The sequence below is a fragment of the Cygnus atratus genome, chromosome 9 (genome assembly GCF_013377495.2).
Source record: "Cygnus atratus isolate AKBS03 ecotype Queensland, Australia chromosome 9, CAtr_DNAZoo_HiC_assembly, whole genome shotgun sequence".
In the NCBI taxonomy this organism is placed as follows: Eukaryota; Metazoa; Chordata; class Aves; order Anseriformes; family Anatidae; genus Cygnus; species Cygnus atratus.
In genome coordinates, this window is record NC_066370.1 from 21,441,413 (window position 1) to 21,461,981 (window position 20,569).

Here is a 20,569-nt window from a genome sequence, read left to right on the forward strand (position 1 = left end):
AGGCAGTAGGAAGTCCCACACTGCTTTGTTACGAGTTCCCAAGCAGTTTTGCTTTCAGCTTCACAACTAGGAGCAAAGCATTGCAACATCCAGGTCTGACAGACACAGACAGCATCTGGTTTAAAAAAAAACAAACAGCACCACCAAAGATTCACGGGGGTGCTCAGAGACAATGCGACAGCCCTCTGTTTTTTAAATGTGCGTTTATTTTATTCAGTTTACCATTTTGGTCAAATCTGGCTTTTTAAACGCGAGGACTAATGGTGGTGTGCGAAATTGAGGGGTCACGATCTATGGACTGGAAAAAGGGGCTGAAGCCAAGCATGCTGCTGGTGCTGCGCAGCCCTGCACACCTCTGCTACCCACTGCTTCTCCACCAAAACCACCCCGTCCTGCCGAGGCCTCACAGCCCTGAGAGCTGAAACGCTTCTGGGCTGCTCCCAGCCCGTATCAGCCGTGCCACCATCAGCACTAATGAGGATAACGAGACGTCGATGCAGTTCCTGCACCGCCAGCGGCAGGGCAGCAGCCTCGGCCCCTTTTTGTCCCTCTGTCCCTCGCAGCCCGTGGAGCAGAGCTGGTTGCAGGATGATTTATTATTATTTTTTAATTCACAGAGCGCATCTCCAACCCAAAAGCGTAAGAAAACCCCATCCGCCTGCCAGTTGACTCATGTGTAGGGTTTCCGCTTCCCAGATCTGCATATTGTAAGATCCTGACACAAGCCTGTGAGAGTTGATGTTGTAAGTACAGCTTCCATACGGTTCGCTCAAAGGCAACAGATTTTTTATACATATATATTTATATATGGCACCTGGTTTGGCAGAAACCACATCCGAAAAAGGGAAGCAAGGAAAACAGAGGAAGCCGGCTACCTAGCCACTGCTGCATGTGGAGGGGTTTTGGCCCCTTCCGAAGGCGGTACAGACGTGGCATCGGTGCTGAGCTGGGGGCTGACAGGTCTGCCGATGCTCTGTGCCCCCCTGAGGTGTCCGTGGGGCTGTGACACGACCCCGCATCTCCCGTGGGGCCGCGACACGACCACCCCAGGAGCCGCGCCACGAGGGGCCCTCACAGGACCCCCCCGACTCCCCCATCCCTTACAACGCGTGACCCCCCCCCCCCCAAACCTTCCCGGCGGACCAGCCGCCCCCCGTCTCCCTCCCCAAACCCCTCAGCCCCCCTCCCGGCTCCCGCTGCCCACCCAGCCCCCTCAGCCCCACACGCGGGGCCGGGGCTCGCCCGCCCCCTGCCCGCCCCCGGCCGCCGCCACCGCCTCGCCGTGCCTGAGGGGCGGCTCCGGCGGCGCGCTGGGCCGGGAGGCGGCCATGCCGTGCGCCGCCGCCGCCGGAGCCGGAGCCGCAACCGGAGCCGGAGCCGCAACCGGAGCCGGAGCCGCCGCCGCCATCCCGGCGCAGCCCGCGGCGAGCCCTGCCCGCCGCCGCCGCCCCTAAGGCGAGGGGCGAGAGGGGCGAGGGGCGGCTTCTCCCTCGCCGGCGCCCCGCATGAGGGGAGGCGTTAAATAGCGCCAGCGCCGCGGCGGCCGCCACTGCCAGCTCGGGGGCGGCGGGGCCGCCTCGCCGGCGGCGGCGGCGGCAGCGGCGGAGGAAACATGGCGAGCGACTCGCCGGCACGGAGCCTGGACGAGATCGACCTCTCGGCGCTGCGGGTGAGGCGCGGGGCGAGCGTGAGTGTGAGTGAGCGTGTGTGTGTGAGACCCCGACACGGGCTGGGGGGACGTGGGGCTGCGGGGGCGTCGGGCTGTGTGCGTGTGTGTGTGTGTGTGTGAGTGTGCACATGTGTGTGTGTGTGTACAGCCCTGCCTGCACATGGCTGGGTGTGCGTGTGCCCCTGCCTGCGCGTAAACGTGCATGCATGTGCCCCTGCACCTATATAAATGCACATGCATATACCCCTGCATATATATATGTGCATGCGTATACCCTACTCGTATAGAAATATGCATGCATAAACCTCTGTGTGTATATATGTGCATCCATATATCCCTGCACGTATAGAAATGTGCATGCTCATACCCCTGCCCATATATAAATGCGTGCATACACACAGGCATGTACATAAACGTGTGTGCAAATGCCTCTGCACGTATAGAAATGTGTGTGTACGCACCCACACGTACATAAATGTGTGTGCATATCCCCCTGCCCATACCTAAACGTGTGTGCCTATCCCCCTGCCCGCACATAAACGCGTGTGCATGTCTCCTGCACGTATATAATAAATGCGTGCATATGCCCCTGCACGTACATAATACATATATAAACGTGCACATGCAGATGGGTATGTAGATACATGTGTGCCTGCGTGTCCGTGCATCTGAACACACATGTAGGGGTGGATGTGTGTACGCAAGCGTGTGTACGCGTACCCACGGCTGTATGGCTGCGCGTACACCCGGGGTGTGTGCGCGGTGCCCCCAGCGCCTCCTGTCCCCTCCGGCTGGGTGGCAAAGGGGGCCACGGGCAGGTGGGGTGCTATGGGGGCGCGGGGCTGCTTGGGGTGGGGGCACCGCAGTGCTCCGGGCAGCCTGGACCCCCCTCGTGCCCCCCTTCCCCGCCAGCGGGGCTTGGCAGCGCGGCGTCTCGCTGCGCTCGATTAATAAATCATGTTGCACGCGTGCACGCGCGGACACACGGGCGCAGACGGAGCCGGGTGCCCGCGGGATGCGGGAGTGCGGATGCTCGGGGCTGCTCCCCACGCCCTGCTTTTCCCCGTCATCCATCCGCCGTGCCCCGCCGCCCTGCCTCCTCCCCGGCCCCCCTTGGAGATAACGCGCTCCTGCCGATGTACCCTTGAAATGTCGGGCTTGTCAAACGTGGCAGCCTCCGCGTGGGCTGGGGCCTGGTTGCCCCCCTACCCCCGTCGTTTTTTTCCCCTAAGTTCTTCCTTCTTTCCCCCCTTTCCTCTTCATCCCTTCGCTGTTAAGAGCAGCGAGCTGCTGTCGAGGAGGGGGAGTCATCTGAAGAATGAGGAGCTACGGCGGGGCTGCTTCTCTCAACCTGCTGCCATAGATAAATAAATAAAATTAAGCAGAATCCACTGAAGACTAGCACAAGTGTATTTTTAGAAATATTATTTGCTTCAGTGCAAAAAAAAAAAAGCCTATCTTTATTCACTTGCCCTACTTTCTTCCTGTTGAGTTTCTGGTTGATTAATAGTGTAAATGATTGCTCAGCAGTACACCGTGCAGGCGAGGCTGGAGCAGGGCGACCATCCACAACCTGCAGACCTGGAGCTCTCCTTTCCCTTGCTAGGTGGAGGTGTTTTAGGAGGAAGGATGCTGAAGGCGGTGGGGTTAATCCAGGAAAGCAGTGTCCTTTGGGAAGGGAAGGGAAGGGGGCCCTCTTCTCCCCCACCCCCTGAAAGTCAGTTTTTGTTTCATTTTTTAATGCGTCTGCGTTAGGAACTCTTCTTGAAGCAGACCGCTAGCTCTTTTTAAAACTGTCCCCACGTGCTTAGTTCTTGGGTTTTTGTGGCTTTTTAATCGCAATGTTCTCGAGACATGGTCTGGGTTTTGGTTTTGGTTCAGAAGGAAACGTTCTCCCTCCAGCCCCGAGAGCCACCAGCAGCGCCCAGCCTGCTCGGGGTGACCCGGGACAAGGGGCGTGAAGCAGGGGCTGGTGGCACCGCTGCAGGTTCTTCCCCTGCCTGGCCCTGTGCAGAGCAGCTCGCTGGCACCGCCGCCGAGGCTGGCAGGGCTTCACGGGGAGGCTCTTTCTGCAGGAAATGGATTTTTTCAGACTCCCATTATAAAATTAGAGTTAGGAAAAGTTGGCCGCGTCCAAGACGCAGAGGAGCGGCGTCCTGATGGGGAGAGACCTGTGAGGGCACTTTCCTTTGAATTATGAGAGATGTGTTGGTTTATAAGTGAGACAAGAATAGGGGCTTAATTTGCCAAGGAATAGATCTTCTTCTAAACTAAGCTCTTTTAGCACTTGGAATAATTGTTAAAGGTCGTAAATCCAGCAGATAGGGCAAGAAGCGTGAATCATTCCACAGGGTCTGAATCAGAAATCAATAGTAAATTTGCTGCCTGAGCACAAAACACGGCAGCGAGGAGTAATTCCACAAGCCTTGCGGAATTTGATTTATTAGAAAATAAGAGGAGTGTCACGTTGCTACTGTAGGTGAGCCTGGATGGAGGGGACGTTGCTCCTGTGCCTACGTGTTTGAGGGTGAGAGCTGGCTGTTGGAGCTGCCGGGAGCAGGTAGTGACTCAAAATCTGGCGGCGGGGGGATGATTCGTTCTGAGCAGCGGGGAAAGGAAACACTCGGGCTGCTTATCTCTGAGTTTGAGTCACCAAAATGTTCCAGGAGGCTGGCTTTTATGAACAACAAGCAAAGGCAGGTGCAGAGAGGGGACCTCTGCCTGCCTCTTTGCCCCGTACCGTGCGTGCCCTGGCTGCCTTGCCTCTTTCAGGGTATATTCCCAGGGCTCCGGCACAGCCCCAGCTGAGCGTGGCTTGGCTCTGGGGCAGGATTTGTAGAGGTAACAGAAGCCGGCATGCACTCGTGCCTCTGCCACACCGGAGTTTATCTTGGCCATACAACCGTGCTCCGCCGCAGCAGCGCCTCTGCTCCGCGCGCGCGCTGCCGGCTCGGCCGGGAACAAAGCCCTGAATTCTGATTAAAATGCGTGGCCTGGTGCATCTAGTAAGCGCACTTCTGGCTCGCTCCTGCCTTCTTTGCGACGCGTTTCTATCAATCATTTTCTACTGTGCTTATTGCCATGGTATCCAAGTGTCCCCAGGTCAGCGCGGAGAAGCGAGCGTGCGAGGAAGGGCAGGGCGAAGCCTGCAGCGTCACAAGGATGCTCTTAAAATAGAGGTCTTCCGCTGGTGGCGCTGGTAATGAGCGCTGCTAATGTTGCAGAAAACTGTAATTTAAAATGATGAGGCCATTGAACAGGTAGTGCTACATATTACACTGACAAGGGGATAAGATAAACTGCGTTATGATGTTCTTTTGTCCGGGCTGGGAGGTATTTTTGCTAGTCCACTCAGCATGTTTAATAGCCGAATGCCCTGGCGTTGCTGTTAGCAGAATAGTGATTAACACGGGGATTCGCACAGGCTGTTGATGGCTGTGTTTGAGAACAGATTTTTGGAAGAAAAAGGGAGCGTGTGTGAGTGGCGATGCAGTGGGCCGTGCTCCCTGGTGGTGAACGCACAGCTGAGCACAACGGCAGAGCAGTCAGAAGGACGGGGCTGGGCTTTTGGGCTCTCCGTGTTGTATTTTTTTAAGCGTGTGTCTCGGTGAATGCTGTCACCTCTTGCCGAAGCCTGTGGCCTTGATCCTGCTAAAATATCCAGGTCAATAGCTTTTCCTCCGCCACGTCCGCTTGCAGACGGCTGACGTGCTGGGGATGGCTGCGGGCGCTTCTGCAGCAGCAGCAGGAGGATGCCTTTGGGTGCTCGCTTGGAGCTGGCCCTCTGTCTGCCAGGCTGCAGGAACAGCCCCCTAAAAGGGGCTTAGGTGGTAAGGGGATAAGGGGAGAGCCTTTGTCAGTGAGCTGATGGCCCCCTGGGGTGGGAGCAGCCAGGGGCAAGAGCCCCTGCTCACAGCCGTGCCTTGGGAACGGCTCACCTGGGCTTGGCTGAGGGTTTCCTACTTAACCAGCACCCTTTTTGGGGGAAGGAGCAATTGTTTCCTTCGTGTACCTGGTTGTTGCTTTGGTTTGGACTCATTAACAAAAACCAAGGCTTTGTTGTTTACTTTCGCAAAGTGCTGACCATGCACTCTCGGGAAACTGGATCCTGAAATCGTTAGTTGTTTTGGAAAGGCCTGGCCTTTAGTGCTCAGGCTTGGAGAGGAGACAGCGCAGAATTAAGGAGCCGGTGGGTATTAGCTGTTGCTGGGAAGAATTGGATGAAACCCAAAAATGTCACTGCTGTTCCTTTAGCTTTGCTTTGTATAGAAGTGAATTTTCAGTGGCCATTTGTTTGCATTAGCTGATCATTGTCAATGAAGATAAAAGCTCTCATATTAAAAACAAAGCAAACAAACAAAAAAAAAGCCCCAATATGCTGGCATTGTCCTGTTTCCAGGACTTCATTGGGTTATGGAATATTTCAGAATCATTAAAGATTTAGGAGAAGTTCTAATGGGGCGTAAGCACTGCAAGCCACTACTCGGGAGCATTATCTTTGCAGCATTTTGTTGGATTTCTTCTTCCAATGCCTTTTTAAAACATGTAGCTCAACAGAACTTAAGCAGCTTTTGCAAAGGTCACCTTCTTCCTAAATAGAAGGAGGAACAAATTTTACTAGAGATGACTTCTGGAGATTAAGAAAGGCGTGTTTGTGGTGCATTGTACGTGATATGCTACCATGCAAGATTTGGCACCTATCTTCAACGAATGTTTATATATATATATATATATATATATCTGGGACTCCTGAGGTTAGACCCTCTTGGAGGTCTTCCATCATGGACTTCATCAGTGCCTGTGTAAGCTATGGACCTTGGGTATGACCATGTTCATTGTAAATTTTGAGCCTCCCCCCTTTTTTTTACCGTAAGACCTTGGCTGCGCAATACCCATCTCTGAATAAGGAGTGAAAACGTCCAGCCCCAAGCCCTTCTGCATCTCGCTTCCATTCCTCAAGCCAGGATTTTGGTAGTGGTGCAAATGCTGTCTTCTGCCCATGACGCAATTCCTTGTGTGTGTGTGTTCATGGGAAGTTAAAGCAGAACCAAAGCTGGCTTCTGCCTAATCTTCTTGCATGGGGCTGTTTTTTTTTTCCATCTCGTGGAGCTGTGCGACCCAGATGTTGCTCTTCTGCAGTTCTCCACATTCAACACTGGCACGGTGACAGGTTGGTTACTCTGCCTGGTCTTTGGAGTTCTTCCCCCACATGCAAGTGGATAAGTGGCTGGTGTTTCTAAAGGCACCGAGAGTCTCTGTTCTCACGAGTGTTTGTGTACTGGTCGGTTACCAAAATTAATAATTTGGGCTGCTTAAGCATGAATTCAGAGCAAAATGTGCCGTAGCAGGCTGGTGTATGAGTACGGGCATTTTGTTGAGTCAAGGTTTGAGGCAATGAGGAGGTAGGTATTTGATTGGTGTGTGCACGTCTGAAATAAAAAGCACCTGATTTCTGTTCCATGCAAAAATGAGTGGTTAGAGGAGGCTTTCATCCCCGCTATGTGAAGGTAATTTTTATCTGCCAGACTCAGTAGGGGTACTGGTACGGTTTATATCGGGTGAGGGGGGAAAACCGTTTCCATTGGATCAGTATGCAAATCTGCCAAAATTAATCACCCCACTAAGGAAGAGGCGTACTTGAAAGTCATTATTTACGTGGTGCCAGGTCATGCAAAAGCTACTGTCGCACCCTGAGCTTGGACTCTGAGCTGCTCCCTGCAAACCCTCGCCCGCCTCCCTCTAACGCACCCGCAGCCGCTTTGCAACCCTAATTATGTGCATCAGCAGGAGCCTCCGCCTCGGACCTGCAGAGCAAGGACGGAGTATTGATCCCCGTCTGATTCCTTCCTGCCCAAAATACAAACGGGGAGAGCCCTGCTGGTTTTCCCAGAGTTGCCCCCAGGCAGAAGCCAAGAGCAGGCGGACGTTTGTGAGGGGTGGTGGGACGAGCCTCCGCTGGGTCTGCTTCCTCCACCAGCTCTTTTCCAGCTGCATTCGCAGTGGGTTTGGTAAAAGCTGTTGTGTGCTGGCTTTCCGGTTCGTTGTCTGGGAAGGGGGAGGTTGGGGGGGTTCAAGAATACTTCTGCAGCGCAGCTCCCACCTGGTGGGAGATGAATGCCCCTTTCCTTCCCCTCCGCTCTCGCCACCGGGCTCGGCAGGGACCAGGAGCTGGGCAGGGCAGGGCTGGGGGCCGGGGGCTTTGTGTGGCTTTTCCTTCCCCCTGGGTGGCTTCAGCCTGCTCGTTCCCCGGTGGCACTGCAGGGCCTCCATCACACGAGGCTCGCTCACGCTCAGGCACCTCAGTTACCTCCCAGGCAGCCATTAAAGCCGTCTGTAGGCTGCAGGTCGAAAACCACTGGCCAAAGTCATCGCTAGCGCCATTAAATGAGGCTAGTTAAATGAGGGGTTGTATTTACTATTTGTAAAGCAGCAGCGTTGATTTCCTTCCCCCCCCGTCCCCTCTTGTCACATTGGACTGTGGCTGTACATGGAAACCGATGAGCTGCCTGCTCTGTTCTCTGGAAAACAATTTATATAAACGAGGCTTGATGTTCTGCATGTAAATCACTTATGATTTCTAATGGAGGATTGCCTAACGAACACAGCCCTGGGAAAAAGGAGACTCCCCTCTGCCCATGTTCCCCCTCTGCGGTGGTCTCGAGAGGAATCCTGTGTGGGGCTGTGACCCCTTCCCACAGGGGCTGAGGATGCTCAGCACGGAGGGGCCAGTCCTGGGGTGCTCCCCCCAAAGGCTTGGTACTAGAAGGAGAGGCAAAGCAAGCAACGTTGGAAAACATCGGTGAGAAGCTTAATCAGACCTCGGTTACATCCCTCTGCACGCCTGATTTTATTTTGTAATGGCAAATGCTCTGAGAGTGCAGCAAGCCATTTCCCTTTGATCTGGAATGTTGCTTTTCCGTGTTAGTTTTCTGCCATGCTTGCCAGAAGTTCAAGGTTCTGGATTGGTAGTAAATTATGGATGACTGTAATCAGGCAGCCAGCACTGGAGTATCCAGACGCGACTTGCGTAGCCGAGAACCAGCATTTCCTCCTCCTGCAATAGGTGAGCAAACACAGCATTTACTGCCCCGCGCTCAGCTGAGTTACCATGAATTCAGGAGGAGGTACGCACTTTGTTCTGCTGCTGATAAGCAGGCCTGCCACAAAAAGTCTATCAGTATTAATGGCTTCGTGCAAACACCACCCTCCTGCCTGTAACCGAGACCTGAGCGATTCGCGTGGTCCCATCCTTCCTACGTACGTCCTGAAAGCTGCCATGGCCTCTGGCAAGTGCAGGAGCTGCTCTGTGCAGCAGTCTGTGAGCAGTGAGCTACTCTAGTGAGTAAAGGCTGAGCAGTCTGAGTATAACATCCTCTTTGTTTTAGATGCTGTCACTGCAGCAAGGGTGGGTGGATGTGTTTCTGTTCGTGTGAACGCACGTGTGGTTTTCAGCTCCAGAGTGCATGAAACCTTTTGGTACAGTTCTTGCCTGCTTCCTCCAGCAATGCCATTTCAGAGTAGGAAAAGAAATAAATTGTTTAGCTCTTCTGAAAGCAACACTTTTTAGAAGCCAAGGATATCGCAAAGGATGTATATTCCTTTATAAACTAACAAAGAATCCAAAATTTAATTTAGGTGGCTGACACTTCCCCCCCCTTCCCCCGCCTTTTAAAAATTCTCTGTGCTCCTAATTTCTAAACTCAGCAGGAAAAAGCCTCCTGCCAGCTGAGTCATGTGTTCAGTGCATGACAGAAGTGACTGTTTGGGACCATGCCCTTAATCTGCTGGATGGAGGCTTTAGGATGCATTTGAGGCGGTAGAGCCTTTGCTGAGGAAGAGATCGCACAGCTTGAATCTAATAAAATGTGTCTAATAACTGCTGTAGCATGCTACAGAAATACAAGAGATCAAAGCTTCAGAGGCATTTATTTTCATAATTTGTGGGTCAGATCCTTGCAGGACTAATTGGGTGCTGTTTGATGTCCAGGCAACAATAGAAATCTCCCAGTAAATCAGAATACATTTGCCTTTTCCTTTCTCTTTCGTATGCAAGCATAAAAGCTTAATATGATTTAGAGATAAACTAGCAAAAGAGAAGTTGCAGATCTCCTTCCTGTCTCGCTGCCATGTTTTTCAGAAGTATTGCACTGTGGACCTGTGCAAATGGCACAGCTTGTGTGCCTGTGCTAGCTCCTCACTGAAAACGAGGTACCCAGATAAAAGTCCTGGCTCCCCAGATGTCAAGTGCCACGCGTTGGTGGCTGATGTTGGTAATGTTTAGTATGTCTGAAGTGTGGTCCCCTTTAGGATGCACAGTTTTACCCCAGCTTACATAAGCTGACCAAAAATGAATATGCAGCTGGGTTCTGTGGGCTAAAAGCAGCCAGATTTGGGGTGAAGGAAGGGGCATGGGAAAAGGAAGGGGGATTTATAGAGGAGAAAAGAAATGGCACCGAGAAGTCACTGTCTCTAGCAGAGCAAGTGAAATAAATTAGCTGTTAATCTTTCTTCAACGAAGACCAGGTGATGTTCAAGGCTAGCAGGTTTCCCTAGGGTCACAGGTGTCACCACACAGCTTGGAGATGGATAAGGTGAGGGAGTTTTCTTGTTTTTACTGTGGAAGAGGAAAGCACAGAGCCTCTCCGACACGTGGGCTGGGAGTGCTGCTCTTCCTAAGGCAAGGTTGTTGTTCCCATTGCTTTGGGTGTTGCTTAATTAGCAATGGGCCTCTACTCAAATGAGAAACCTGGCTGGAGAGGAAGGGCGCTGCGCTTAAACCATTGTGTTTTCTGTTGTATCCTCCTGCTAAATATTCATGGCAGGCGTTCCTAGGGGGACTTCCTTTGAGTGTCTGCAAATGCGTCTGTTTTGGGGGGAAAGAAATATGGGTGTGCAAAGAAACTGTTCCTGGAGTAAAACCAGAGGCCAAGGCAACAAAATTAAAAGGCCTTTAAATGTACTTTTTGGCTATGCAGACGGGTTGTCTTTGCTGCAATAAATCTTCAGCCTTTACGTATTGATTAGGCTCAGTAAATACCGTGATGACGCTGCCCTTCCTATTGCTATTCTGTGGGGATCAGTGTATTAGTGTGTTTGAAGAGGCTGTAATAGCTAAATGGGATTCCAGTAGCGAGAGCGGTTTACAAATGGTCTCCAAAGTGAATCTCCCAGCCAGTGCGACTATCCCTGCTCCCTGTTTGAGTGTTTTGCTGCTATAAATATCAACACAGAGCGCTCCACTAGTGACCAGGCTGGTAATGGCTGTGTTTTCTAATGGACAAACTGTGTTTTCCGAGCCAAGTGCCCTGAAGTGGCTGTGCCTGGCCCTGGCAGAGATGCTGAGGAATCTCCTCTGTCTTCTGATGTCCTGGTTGGGGAGCTCTGGTGGGCAAATGGTGGGTGTGGGGGAGCAGGAATGGAGGGGAAGGGCTGGAGTTTCCTATACGTTGAAGAACTGATTCAAAATCCAGCAAAACATTGTAGAGCAAAACGTTTTGCCTGTCCGACTCCCTGAGCTGGTTCCCTGCAGGGTGAGGTGAGAGCCAGTGCTGGTGTGTGGGGTGTCTGAGGGTCCTGGTGCTGGGACCCACATGATGAGCTGCTCTAGCTGTCCAGGGGCTGCAGGCGTGGATTCCAAGACTCTCCTGATCCTGAAGAGGGGAGTGGGGCCTATCTCCTGAAGGCACCTGAAGGTGTCAAAATTCAGTACTGGAAATTGAGTACCATGAGCTCAACAAAGAGTCGCATTAGAGCACGGGGCTGCCCAGCTAGCCGTTGTCTGAAAATGGCTCCTCTTCTACCCGTTCTGCTCACGGCTTGTAGTAGATTCTTTAGTGTTCGTGTGCAGCAGGGCATAGTTCAAAGTGGTTTTATTTGCTGGGCTTTGCCCCTGCTTTTGAGGCAGTGATGTGTGGCACCCCAGCCACTGGGCCAGCCCTGGCTTCTTATAAAATTGTCGTGATACAGTACAAAAAGAACAGGAATGTGAAAGGAATAACAACCTGTTACACCTGTGGAGCAGTTCTGGGAGGAGGGATGGAGAGCTGCTTGCTTTAGACGTTAGGTGCCATAGCAGAAAACCCACCCAGGACACTTTCCATTTGCAAGCCCGAATTTTGTCACTACACCGCAGTGGAAGAGCTCTTCCAGACATAGTTTGGGCTGTAGGGTGAAAACCCAAGCTGCTCCTGAGACAGTAGATGGAAAGATAGGATGGAGAAAATGTAAAATTAGCATAACAATGTACCTTTAATTCAATGTGAAGGAAATAATTGAAGAGTCGCGGTTGCTTATGATGGTGACCTCTGCCAAGATGACTCATCCTGCAATATAATATGAGTCACTTGTAATGATGGCCTGTTAAAGGAGAAAGTGCCAGATCCCCCTAACTCCTTCATTGTGTGATATAAAAGCCAGGCCAAAGAAGAGCTTTCAGGATATTGTTTAAAAGTTGCTGATACTTAGAGCTTTGAAGCACTGGGCTCTTGGGGAGCCCTAGCATGAACCAGAAAAGGCCTTGAGGAGAAACACTGCTGCTTCTTTGGCCTCTGTTTAAAAGAGCCCCATGACACACTTCTCCTCCCTGCCTTCTACGTAAATGCCGTGTTGCCAAAGGGTGGCAGCCCAGGTAGCTCGCCTTCCTGCCAAGGGCAGCCTGTGGGTGGGAGGAAGGTGGGTAGGCATTCACTTGTGCAATGAGCACAAAAAGCCTTGGACGCCTTTGCGAGGTCTGCCTGGCAAGGGCTTAGCGCGGGGATGGAGGTCTGGAGGGCGGCATGACGGCAAGGCCTGGAGGTCTGAGGGTGGAGCGGGACGGTAGGAACAAAACCCAAAGTGGGGGAGAGGAGAGGCCAAGAGCTGGCCACCAGTGGTCGCGTCCTCGCCTGCAGTCAGGGCTTTGTCAGGTACAGCCTCCCTGTGGCCTCACCTCTGACATCTGCCAGATGGGTGCAGGATGAGTTTATGGCCACGAGCAATCTGAAGTACTTGCTGTTAATCATTTACTAGCTGACTTAAACGATTCCTTGTATTGGACTCTTGCTTTTCCTCAATAAATAAGGTTTTACAAGTCACAGAAGAAAGCGAGAGCCTGGCAGCAAGGTGTTGTGACCCTGGGCAGGAGCTCACCAAGAAGCCATGGCCCTGGGAGGCCTTTCCTTAGGCTCTGCCTTCTCCTCTTCACGTGGTGGGGCACCTCGCTCCTGAGAAAGGGTTTCTAGCCTGTCAAAAGCCTGGTGGTTTTGTCTGATTTTTTTCTAAGCTTTCGGTGAGGGGCTGTGGAGGAAGGCTGAGGCCCTGAGGAGACGAGAAGGGCTGGGCCTGCCTGAAGGAGAAAAGCTTAGTACCCAGGAGTAGCTGTCAAGGTGGTCGGAGTATTCAGGAAGCATCTGAAGGACACTGAATGTGCAAGTGGTTGCATTGCAGAAAATTGTTATCTAGTGCCTTAGCAACAGATCTCCCCGACAGAGGGAGGAACCTGAAAGGAAACTGCCAGTGCAGTGGCACCCAAGTCTTCCTTTTGTCTTGCTCCATTGGTAACTGGTGTCCCCTTCTTTAACGAGGCCCCACCGTTAGCCCGGTGGTCCTGCTGCTGTGGCAGCTCTTGGGAGCTGTCATCGTGCCTCCCATACCATCCTTGTCAACTATAGATGATTCAGTTGTCATTTATGTCAGTTATCTACCTTATGGATAGGTAGACTGTTGTGTCTCCCTCCCCTCTAAAATAAAACAAAAATAAAAAATTAAGCAGTGTGGTGAACGTGGGAGACCTGGCTCAAGTTCAAAGCCAGGGTCACTGTCCTGCGAGCCTTTCCCATGAAGCTGTAGTTTAGTTTTGCCACTTCGTGTGATCTCTTCCATACTGTTGGTTTAAAGCAAAGTGCTGGCACGAGCACCGGCCAGCGGAGGAAATGTCCTCGAGAGAAGATGCAAGAGCCGTACTCATTATCAGACCCGAGTAAAACTGCTCCAAGCTAATCTGGCTGCCTAAAAATAGAAGTAGTAGTGGGGGAGGGACTGTCTTCTGTCTTGGTTTGCCCTTGGTTTTCATGACATTTTGCTGCTCTATATTACGTGTTTTGTTGGGGAGACTGAGTGTCCTGGTCACACTGGAGCAGTTCCTGTGAGCATGTGTTCATGGCAAAAACCATCGGAGAGGAAGGCCTAGGAGCTCGTTCAGGGTTTAGCAGTTGACTCAGTGCAGTTATATTCAGGTTTACTCTCTCAGGTTCACAGCCTGTCTCTTGGTGTGATCTCAAAGCCTCCCCTGGGTGGGTCTGAAGAAGCGATGTGGCTGGAAGCAAGGTGTGGGCTGGGCCCTGGTGCATCCCTGGTCATCCATCGCGTGTGCACCTCGCCAGGGCCACGCTGGCGGTCACAGCATCTGCTTTGCAGTGTCTAAATAGGAAAAAACAAAATCACTCAGGAAACTTAATTACTCTGTTACTGTTATCAAGCATTTAACACACAAGTTTCATAACTGCCTTGTGATAGCCTCGTTTATGTTCCTTTTCAGTATTATGCAAGCAGCTCACCTTGTGATTATGAAATAGTGAAATGTGCTTTCTAATACTCACCCTCTGTTTCTCAATGAGTTCATAAAACCTCTTCTGCTTTCCATTAATGATGGAACAATAGGACATTTTTCTTTTCTCTTTTAAAAGGAGCCGAGCCCTTTATTTTATTTTTTCCAAGTTCCTGGGCCAGCAGCTCCACTGAGACCTTGCTGTTCCGTGCGGTTAGACCAGAGCGGACGTACCTCCTGTCCTTCACCGCACCGTCTGCCACTTGGGGGGAAATAGGACGTTTGTGGATCCATCTAGGAGGTCCTGCTGCTCTGGAGCAGTCCCAGCTAGTGCAGTGGCTGTGGCTGGCACTAGCGCTGCTGGTGTGAGCTGCTTACAGTGTTAGCTGAGGCAAGTGGGAAAAGTGGGAGAGGGTCAGGATGGGGTGACTCTTTCCTCCTCAGAAGACCTGAAATATTATCCTGCTTGTTCACAGCCAGTTATTTTCCAACTGGAAGTTTCTATTAATACCAGAAGAAGCCCTTTCTGCATTTTAGTGCCCCACGAAGATCTCATAGCACTGAGGCAGGGCAGAGCAGGAGCCCTCTTGTGTGCAAGGCCCCGGGAGCTGAGGCTCTGGTCTTCATCTGTGGGAGCATCTGTGTCGGGTCTGGATTTACCCTATCTCCACATCCAGCTGTTGTAGGATAACAGTGATTTTTTTTTTCTTTTCCTGTAGAGGGAAAGAATTAAAATTTTTCCCTAAGCACAGATGGGAATGCAGCGCTGCTCAATTTGCCTGGGAGCACTGAAGAGGATGTCTCCCGGCTCAGCGGCCAGGGCTGCAGCTCCGCTCGGATTTACATCCACATCCGGAGACTCATAACTCTTTGCAGATGCTAATGAGGAGTTTACAGATAAGATCCCCTGTGAGGAAAGGAATGCAAGGATAGTCTTATACCAGGGGAAATCAAGGTGAGGGGGGGGGTCAAGCATCTTGTCTACATTCACTTGCAGGCGCTGCAGCCCTGGCAGAGCAGGGAGTAGAAGTCAGACCTTCTGGCCTCTCATCCTGTGTTGTAGTCATTAAACTATGCTCTCCTAAGATTAGATAAGGTGTGTTTTCAATGCCAGCAAGAGTTGATGAGCAAATTCCTTCAATAAATGCTTTTCTTGTAGATTTGCCAACACAGAATGAGCTTTGGGACACTAGGGAAGGGAAAAAACTTGCAGGTGTCAATTTTCAGGGAGGAAATCAGATGGGAAGATAACTGACAGGTCAGAGTTCTTGAAAGAACCAGCAAAAGTGAATTTGTGACCAAGACTAGCACACTAAAACAGGTAGCCATCAATTATATAGAGAAACATAAGACCAGTGCTGGGACTTGGAGCGAGAGTGATGTGAAGCCAGCTCTTATGTCCTGAGCAGCTGCGACGGGGGACCAAGGTGCAGCCCTGTTACTGACAGTAAATGCTTCAGAGCAGCCCTCAGTGGTGAGGCTGGCACTCTGTATCTCTTCCTGTTCTAGAGTAAGTGATGTGGGAAACCCACGATTCAATCTTGCTGCCGGCAGCCTGCCACGAGTTTTAATATCGCTTGGCAATGTAGAGCTCTGACCGCGGTGAGACGTGGCGCAGGGGTTTGCTGCAGCCCTGAGATAGATGCTGACTTTAACAGGGTTTTGCCTCAGTATTGGGGTCCTGGTGGATCCAGTTGCAGAGCTCTGATTTTCTTACAGTGTGAACTGTAATAGTGTGGTTACCCAGACCTGGAGTGACAATTTGGTCCTGGCTTCGGAGTGCCTGCAGTCTGCACAGGCACGGATGGCTGGACTGGTTTCCCAGCAGGATGAAATACTCCTTTCCAATACATCGGGTGTTCAGAGGAGAAAAGGATTACCAGGGCATCTTGATTTCATAGTAATTTGTCTTCCTAGCTGTGGCCAGGGGCTGTAAGGCAGACTGGAGCTCAGGTTTGCTGGATCAGGTGAAGTGACACAGGTGGGTGCAGCAGACAGCTCTGCTAGGATTTAGGGTGGCCCTGCAGAGCACTGGGTTGCGGCTGTGTTCAACAAGGCTTGGAGTGCACAGAGGGCAGCCGATCGACTCGTTGAGGACATAACACGGAGAGGAGAGCTGCGTGCAGGGGGCAGAAGTGGTGTCTTGGGCACTAACCTACAGAGCATTTGTCGTACTGCTTGTTTTACTGCCCGATGGAGTGTGTCGCTGCTGCTGCTCTTGCACGGGCGTGATTTCTGGTTATGGGCACCCTTATCTGGTTCTGTAGCCATTAATTCTTCATCTTGCCCACGTGGAAGGCTTTAAGTTACTTCATCTGATTTTCTTATCAGCTCTGACGTTTACTGTGTAGAATTCAAATTATTCTAGGAACTATAAAAGAGGGGACGGAGCCTGGGAATTGCAGGTAAAAAGTTGTTCCTCTTTCTGCACAGACCAGTGAGATTTAAATGGAGAGTGAAGAATCGCTACATTTGTCAAGCCAGGACTGAGCTCTTGATTGTGCATCACGTCTAGAAAAAAAAAAAGCACATTTTCCTGAGATTTCCTTTCCGTCCTTACTTTGTGCAACATTATCAAAACGCTCCTTTTGGCCCTTTGAACCCATCAATGTGCTTGTGAAAGATTCAGAAATGCTCAGGCTGAGTTTGCCTCACCATCGGTGGGCTGCATCCTTTCTGCGTGGCTTTGGTCCTGCTTGCTGAGTAACTTGCACTCCCCGCGAGCTCTGCTTCAAAGGGTATGCCACCCTCTGGGAGGCTGGCCCTCGCGGGCTCGCAGTTTCTTTTAACAGTAAGTATTTAAATGACATTGAGGCTGCTTACTGGAGCCTGCTGCTTTTTTGGTCATTAGCACCTCTGCGCAGAAAGAGCAGGCCTCCAGTAAGACCAGGCAGTGGTGGGGATGGCCAAGTGATGCTCAAGCGTGATCCTGCTGTGGAGTTGTCCAGCAGAAACGAAGCTGGCTTTGAGAGACCACCTCGAACGCTGTCCTGTGCAGTGATTCTGCCACCACGGGATGGTCTCCGAGCCTTCCTCGTGGCTGAGGGGAGGTGCCACGCGCTCTCCTTGCTTGGCGTGTCGAGGTCTGGCTGAAGTCTGGACAGAATTACAAGAAATTATCACGACTAACATTGTGCTGGTGAAAAAAAGTTAATAGAGGTGAATAATGGCACAAGACACATGGGAATCAACATTTTCCTCCTTGGAGGCTGTAGATGTAATCCACTTAATATTCTGTGGAACACAAAATTAATTTTCTTCAGCATAATATATGTGAGGGCTTTTCTTCCCAGTTCGCTGGCAGAGGCATTGCCGCATTGCTGCAGCTGCGGGCAGGGAATTAGGGGGAAAGGATGCCGGCGACTTGCAGGGATCCAGAGGCAGCGAAATCTGGCTGGAGGAGATTGAGCTCCTCTCTCTGCTCTTCTCCCGAACACCTGGGCACGGAGCTGGTGCCTGCTGCATATGGAGGCCAGCCCCCGCCGTCACTTGTCCTCCTCCACGGTGTACCTGTGCCGTGGTTTAAGCTCGCAGAGCTGCTCCGCTTTGCAGAGGTTCCTTTAAAATAACGATAAGCCAAAACCCCTGGTCTTCTTTTTCTTTCACGGGATGGAAAGAATGCAGCGACTTGCCAAGCCTAAAGAGGAGTAGATACAGGAGAAATAAATAAATCAAACTGATTTATTTTAAGTTGATTAATCTAATGTGTTTGTAGTTTTCTAAAATAAAATTTAGCCCTGGAGGTTTTCGCAAATCAAATAACAACAACAGCAATTAATTTAGAAGCAGTTGGGAGTGTTTCCCACCCCTTTGCACATCCCTACACCCACGTGATCAATTTCCCCGCTTATGGGCCCAATCCTGCTCGGGGTTGTGCAGCTCTCTCCTGCGGGATGGGGACGGGGGACTCGTAGAGCTGCCCCATGGAGGGCAGGGACGCCCGCAGGAGGGCTGGGCTGCTGCTGGGTGGCATTTCTCTGCTGAAAACCCAAGTGTTATGCGCCTCCCCGCTCTGTTTTCCCACTTTGCGCAGGTCTTCAGCAGGCTGCTACCTGGGGTCTTGCTTGCAGGGCTTGCTTTGCTGCCGTGTGTGTTGTGCTGACGTTTCCGGCCTGCCTGCGTGAGCCGATAGAGCTGCAGTCCTAGCAAAGAGCATTCTGCTCGCAGAGGCCAGATAACGCCACGGCTCGCTCCAGGGAGGAGAGCTAGCAGAGAGCTCCGAGGGCAGGGAATGTCACGGGGCTGTAAGATGACAGGGAGCCGAACTGATCCCATAAAGCAGAAAGTGGCGCTTGGATGCACTGAGCGCCACGGTGACTTGTGGAGCAAAACCAGCTCAGACACGTGAGAGGTCCTTCTGCTTCGCCTTGGCTGAAGCACTGCTGTAGTACACATAGCACGTGAACTGCAGTGCAGTCCCTGCTCCCCGCCCCGTTTAGTAATGGGATTTAGAAGAAAAAGCAGCTCCCAGAGCCTACAGGAGCGTTTCACAACATGAGCCACCACGAAATACAGAAGTTTTGCTATGGGAAATACTTTACGACCTGGCAAAAAATTATTGTGAATCATTTCGGCGCGTGTGGATGGTCTGTGGCTGTCAGGCAGCTCTTCTGGCACGCGGCAGGCAGGATCTTGCTTCTCTTGCTGTGGGACCTCGTTCCCCCCAGTTTGAGTGAGGGTCTGTCAAGATCAGACGTTTGGGCTCCCTGGTGAGTCTGGCATTACTCAACGGAGCTTGTGAAACGTAGGAAAAGGGTGTGAAGCCTTCCTCCCCCTCCCCTGCACCCTGTTAACTCCTGAGTGAGAAAGTTCTTTCTAGATTTGAGGCGTGTGACTTAACATATCCTTGACGTTTCTGATTTTTGTGTAACTTTGCCGTTTTGTCAAGACAATTCTATGACAGACGTGCCCATAATGCCTGTATGGGGAGCTTGTGGAGCATCGTTGTGTTTTTTACAGTCTGCTGGCTGCATCTTGCAGACTTCTGCAGCTAGCGGGATGCTAAATAATGTGATGTGATTTGCACCCTGCTTTGTCCTTGTTTTGAAACAAAATGGGAGAGACGTTCTCCCATTTTGAGGTCATCTGACCTCAAGGAAGGAGCAAGGCTGCCTTTCCTTGACGAAGGCAATCGCAGATGTCCGAGCTCGGTGGCCTCCTGTGGAGGCTGCTAGATCCAGACTCAGAAAGGTGCGGGCTGGCTCCTGAGCTGTCACCCCTGCAGACATCCCCAGACATCCACAAACGGGACCGGCTGTTGGAAACGCTGAATTTTGGCCTGCCTGCGAGAGAGGGCTCTCTGCTGTTGGTGCTGGGCTTGGCGGTGACCTCGCTTTTCAAACGTGCCTCTAGGAGCGGTGTGTTAAGAGGCTGCAGTTCCTGAAACAGCTGCTCTGGTAAGTAATTAAACCAGCTCCTCTGAGATCCCCTAAACCTTTGACAGCATTTACTAGTAGGTAGCAATTTCAGCTTGATGCAAACGTTTGCTGGCTGAGGTGAAACTCTTTATTTCTCAGAGGGATGAGATCTAAACATTTAGGAATAATATCTTATTGGTCTGAAACTGCAGATGAGTGACTTCCAGTGTGGAGAGTGTCCAGCTGCTGGGCTCTAATTGATATCTTGCATCCTAAGAAGTGTGGCACAATACTAGCGGTGACTTCAGATCTTCTGGGGACTATAGATATGATTTATAATTGGCTCTGTAGCTTTTTAGAGACTCTGAGCTTAGCCAGGCCTTTTATATATTGTCCTGCTGAAGTCGCGTGCTTGAATTAGGCATATGTTGAATTGGTGCCTGTGCTGGGGCCGCATTCATCCGGCGCGGCGCTGAAAACGTCGGGGTTCGTTTGGCAGTGCTGCTTCTGCTGGGGCTCTGCACCGATCGACTCGCAGCTCTTCTGCATGAACAGCTTCTGTGAGCTGGAGGGAGGGCTTGTCGTACGGCTGCCAACAATTGTGGAGGCCTTCCCGAGGATCCACAGGATGTGCCGTAAAGGTTTTGAAGTGAGAGAGGATCGGACTTGTTTTAGATTTGGGGAGAGTCAAGCTTCAAATGAAGAGTAAGCGGAAACGCCTTGTGTCAAGGGTCATTGACTATCGCAGTCAACATCTTACCGTGATAAGACTTAGGGAGGTCAGATGTTGCTTCAAGTCAAAACCCACAGGCTGTTGCTTAAGGGACATCAGGAGTGGACGGAGGCACCTTGTGGCTGGTAACGCATGGCTCTGGCTTCTGTAGGAGTGCAGAAGAGGCTTGGACCCTTCTTGTGTTGGTTGGTGTACATGTGTATCTACCTCACGGGTGGCTTTTTCCTAGACTAGGCGATTGTAGTGTGTCCTCCTGGAGGAAGGCTGCCTTCATGCCTGTCGGTGCA

At 51.5% G+C, this 20,569-nt stretch overlaps 1 protein-coding gene across 6 annotated transcripts in view; it reads left to right on the top strand.

Moving 5' to 3' along the window:
* The first annotated feature begins 1,317 nt into the window (after positions 1-1,317).
* Positions 1,318-20,569, top strand: part of TNIK (TRAF2 and NCK interacting kinase) — a 155,992-nt gene continuing 136,740 nt past the window's right edge. For 4 of the 6 annotated variants that reach the window (XM_035557317.2, XM_035557321.2, XM_035557319.2 and 1 more), the window contains exon 1: positions 1,413-1,669. In XM_035557317.2, the coding sequence (XP_035413210.1) occupies positions 1,613-1,669 (57 nt within the window). In that variant the 5' untranslated portion in view covers positions 1,413-1,612. Of the gene's footprint in view, positions 1,670-20,569 lie in introns of all 6 variants that reach the window. The other 2 variants (XM_035557323.2, XM_035557326.2) reach the window with 2 other exon arrangements.